The sequence below is a fragment of the Neopelma chrysocephalum genome, unplaced genomic scaffold (genome assembly GCF_003984885.1).
Source record: "Neopelma chrysocephalum unplaced genomic scaffold, ASM398488v2 Primary Assembly neopelma1_93104, whole genome shotgun sequence".
In the NCBI taxonomy this organism is placed as follows: Eukaryota; Metazoa; Chordata; class Aves; order Passeriformes; family Pipridae; genus Neopelma; species Neopelma chrysocephalum.
The window spans coordinates 1-2,585 of NW_020921820.1; the positions used below are offsets into that span (position 1 = coordinate 1).

The 2,585-nt window shown below is 52.6% G+C and overlaps 1 protein-coding gene across 1 annotated transcript; it reads left to right on the plus strand.

The window, feature by feature from the left end:
* Nucleotides 1-16: 16 nt before the first annotated feature.
* LOC113980224 (prostasin-like) lies at nt 17-1,969 on the plus strand (the record flags this gene model as incomplete). Its single annotated transcript, XM_027707456.1, has 2 exons — nt 17-174; nt 1,674-1,969. Coding segments are annotated over 2 exons (454 nt in total), but the record flags the coding sequence as incomplete, so codon positions are not given.
* Nucleotides 1,970-2,585: the final 616 nt, after the last annotated feature.

Genomic DNA, 2,585 nt, shown 5'->3' on the forward strand with positions numbered 1-2,585 from the left:
CCCCCCCCCAGTGCCGTGTGGGACCCCTGTGCACCGTCGGGTTGTGGGGGGCTCGGGGGCCCAGGAGGGGCAGTGGCCCTGGCAGGTCAGTTTGGCCTTCAGGGGCCGCCACGTCTGCGGGGGGGCCCTGATCACCCCGGCCTGGATCATCACTGCTGCACACTGCTTCCCACCGTGAGTTAAACCTCCCCAAATCACCCCTAAATCTCCCCTAAAATACCCCAAAATAGCCCCTAAGGCAGCCCCGAATTACCCCAAAATATCCACCTGAATTAACCCAAAATATCCCCTAAAGCACCCCCAAAATATTCCCCCAAATTACCAAAACATATCCCCCCAAATTACCTCAAAATATCCCCCCAAATTACCCCAAAATATTCCTTAAAACAGCCTCAAATTACCCCAAAATTACCCCAAAATATCCCCCCAAATTACCCCAAAATATCCCCAAAACAGCCCCAAATCACCCCAAAATTACCCCCAAATTACACCAAAATATCCCCAAAATATCCCCCCAAATTACCAAAAAAATTACCCCAAAATATCCCCCCAAATTACCTCAAAATATCCTCAAAATATCCCCCCAAATTACCAAAAAAATTACCCCAAAATATCCCTCCAAATTACCCCAAAATATCTCCCCAAACTACCCCAAAATATCCCCTAAACCAGCCCCAAATTACCCCAAAATATCCACCCCAAACCCCCCAAATCCCACTGCTCCCCCGTGAGTAAAACAGCCCCAAATTACCCCCGAATTACCCTAAATTACCCCAAAACATCCCCCTAAATTACCCCAAATACCCCAAAATATCCCCCCAAATTACCCCAAGTTATACCTCATATTACCCCCAAAATTACCCCAAAATATCCCCCAAAATTACCCCAGAATATCCCCTAAACCAGCCCCAAATTACCCCAAAATATCCCCCAAAATACTGCAAAATATCCACCTAAATTACCCCAAAATTACCCCAAAATGCCCCCCCAAGTTACCCCAAAATTACCCCAAAATATCCCCCCAAATTACCCCAAAATATCCCCTAAATCAGCCCCAAGTCACCCCAAAATCAACCCCAAATTACACCAAAATATCCCCCCAAATTACCCCAAAATATTCCCCCAAATTACCCCAAAATATCCCCTAAATCAGCCCCAAATTACCGCAAAATTACCCCGAAATATCCCCCTGAATTGCCCCAAATTATCCACCTAAATTACCCCAAAATATCCCCCCAAATTGCCTCAAAATATCCCCCCAAATTACCCAAAATTAGCCCAAAATGTCTCCCCGAATTACCCCAAAATACCCCCTAAACCAGCCCCAAATTACCCCAAAATATCCCCCCAAATTACCCCAAAATTACCCCCAAATGTCCCCCCAAATTACCCCAAAATATCCACCTAAATTACCCCAAAATACCCCAAAATATCCCCCAAATTCCCCAAATTCCTCCAATGTGCCCCCATTTCTCTCCCCGCAGTGAGAACCCGGTGTCCGAGTACCGGGTGTCCCTGGGGGTGCTGCAGCTCCTCTAAAACAGCCCCAAATTACCCCAAAATATCCACCTAAATTACCCCAAAATATCCGCCCAAATTACACCAAAATTACCCCAAAATATTCCCCAAATTACCCCAAAATCACCCCAAAATATCCCCCTCTCTCCCCGCAGTGAGAACCCGGTGTCCGAGTACCGGGTGTCCCTGGGGGTCCTACAGCTCCTGTCCCCTCCCGCCGAGGCTCAGGTGAGGGGCGTGGCCTCCGTGCGGCTCCACCCCTCCTATCGCCACTATCGCGACAGCGCCGGCGACAGCGATGACGTCAGCGGCGACCTGGCCCTGGCCCGGCTCCACCCCCCCGCGACCCCCTCCCGGCTCGTGAGACCCGTTTGTGTCCCCGGACCCGGGGTCACCTTCAAACCCGGGACCAACTGCACCGTCACCGGATGGGGACATGTCAGAACTGCCGGTACTGGGGACACTGGGGACACTGGGAACACTGGGGACACTGGGAATGGGATATTGGGGACACTGGGAATGGGATATTGGGGACACTGGGGACACTGGGAATGGGATATTGGGGACATGGGGGACACCAACTGCACCGTCACCGGATGGGGACACGTCTGGACCGCCGGTACTGGGGATACTGGGAACACTGGGGATACTGGGAATGGGATATTGGGGACACTGGGGGCACTGGGGATACTGGGAATGGGATATTGGGGACACTGGGGGCACTGGGAATGGGATATTGGGGCCATGTTTGTGTCCCCGGGCCCGGGGTCACCTTCGGACCCGGAACCAACTGCACCGTCACCGGATGGGGACACGTCCGGACTGCCGGTACTGGGGACACTGGGGATACTGGGAACACTGGGAATGGGGTATTGGGGATACTGGGGACACTGGGAATGGGATATTGGGGACACTGGGGGCACTGGGAATGGGATATTGGGGCCATGTTTGTGGGGTCGCCTTCGGACCCGGAACCAACTGCACCGTCACCGGATGGGGACACGTCCGGACTGCCGGTACTGGGGACACTGGGGATACTGGGAATGGGATATTGGGGACACTGGGGA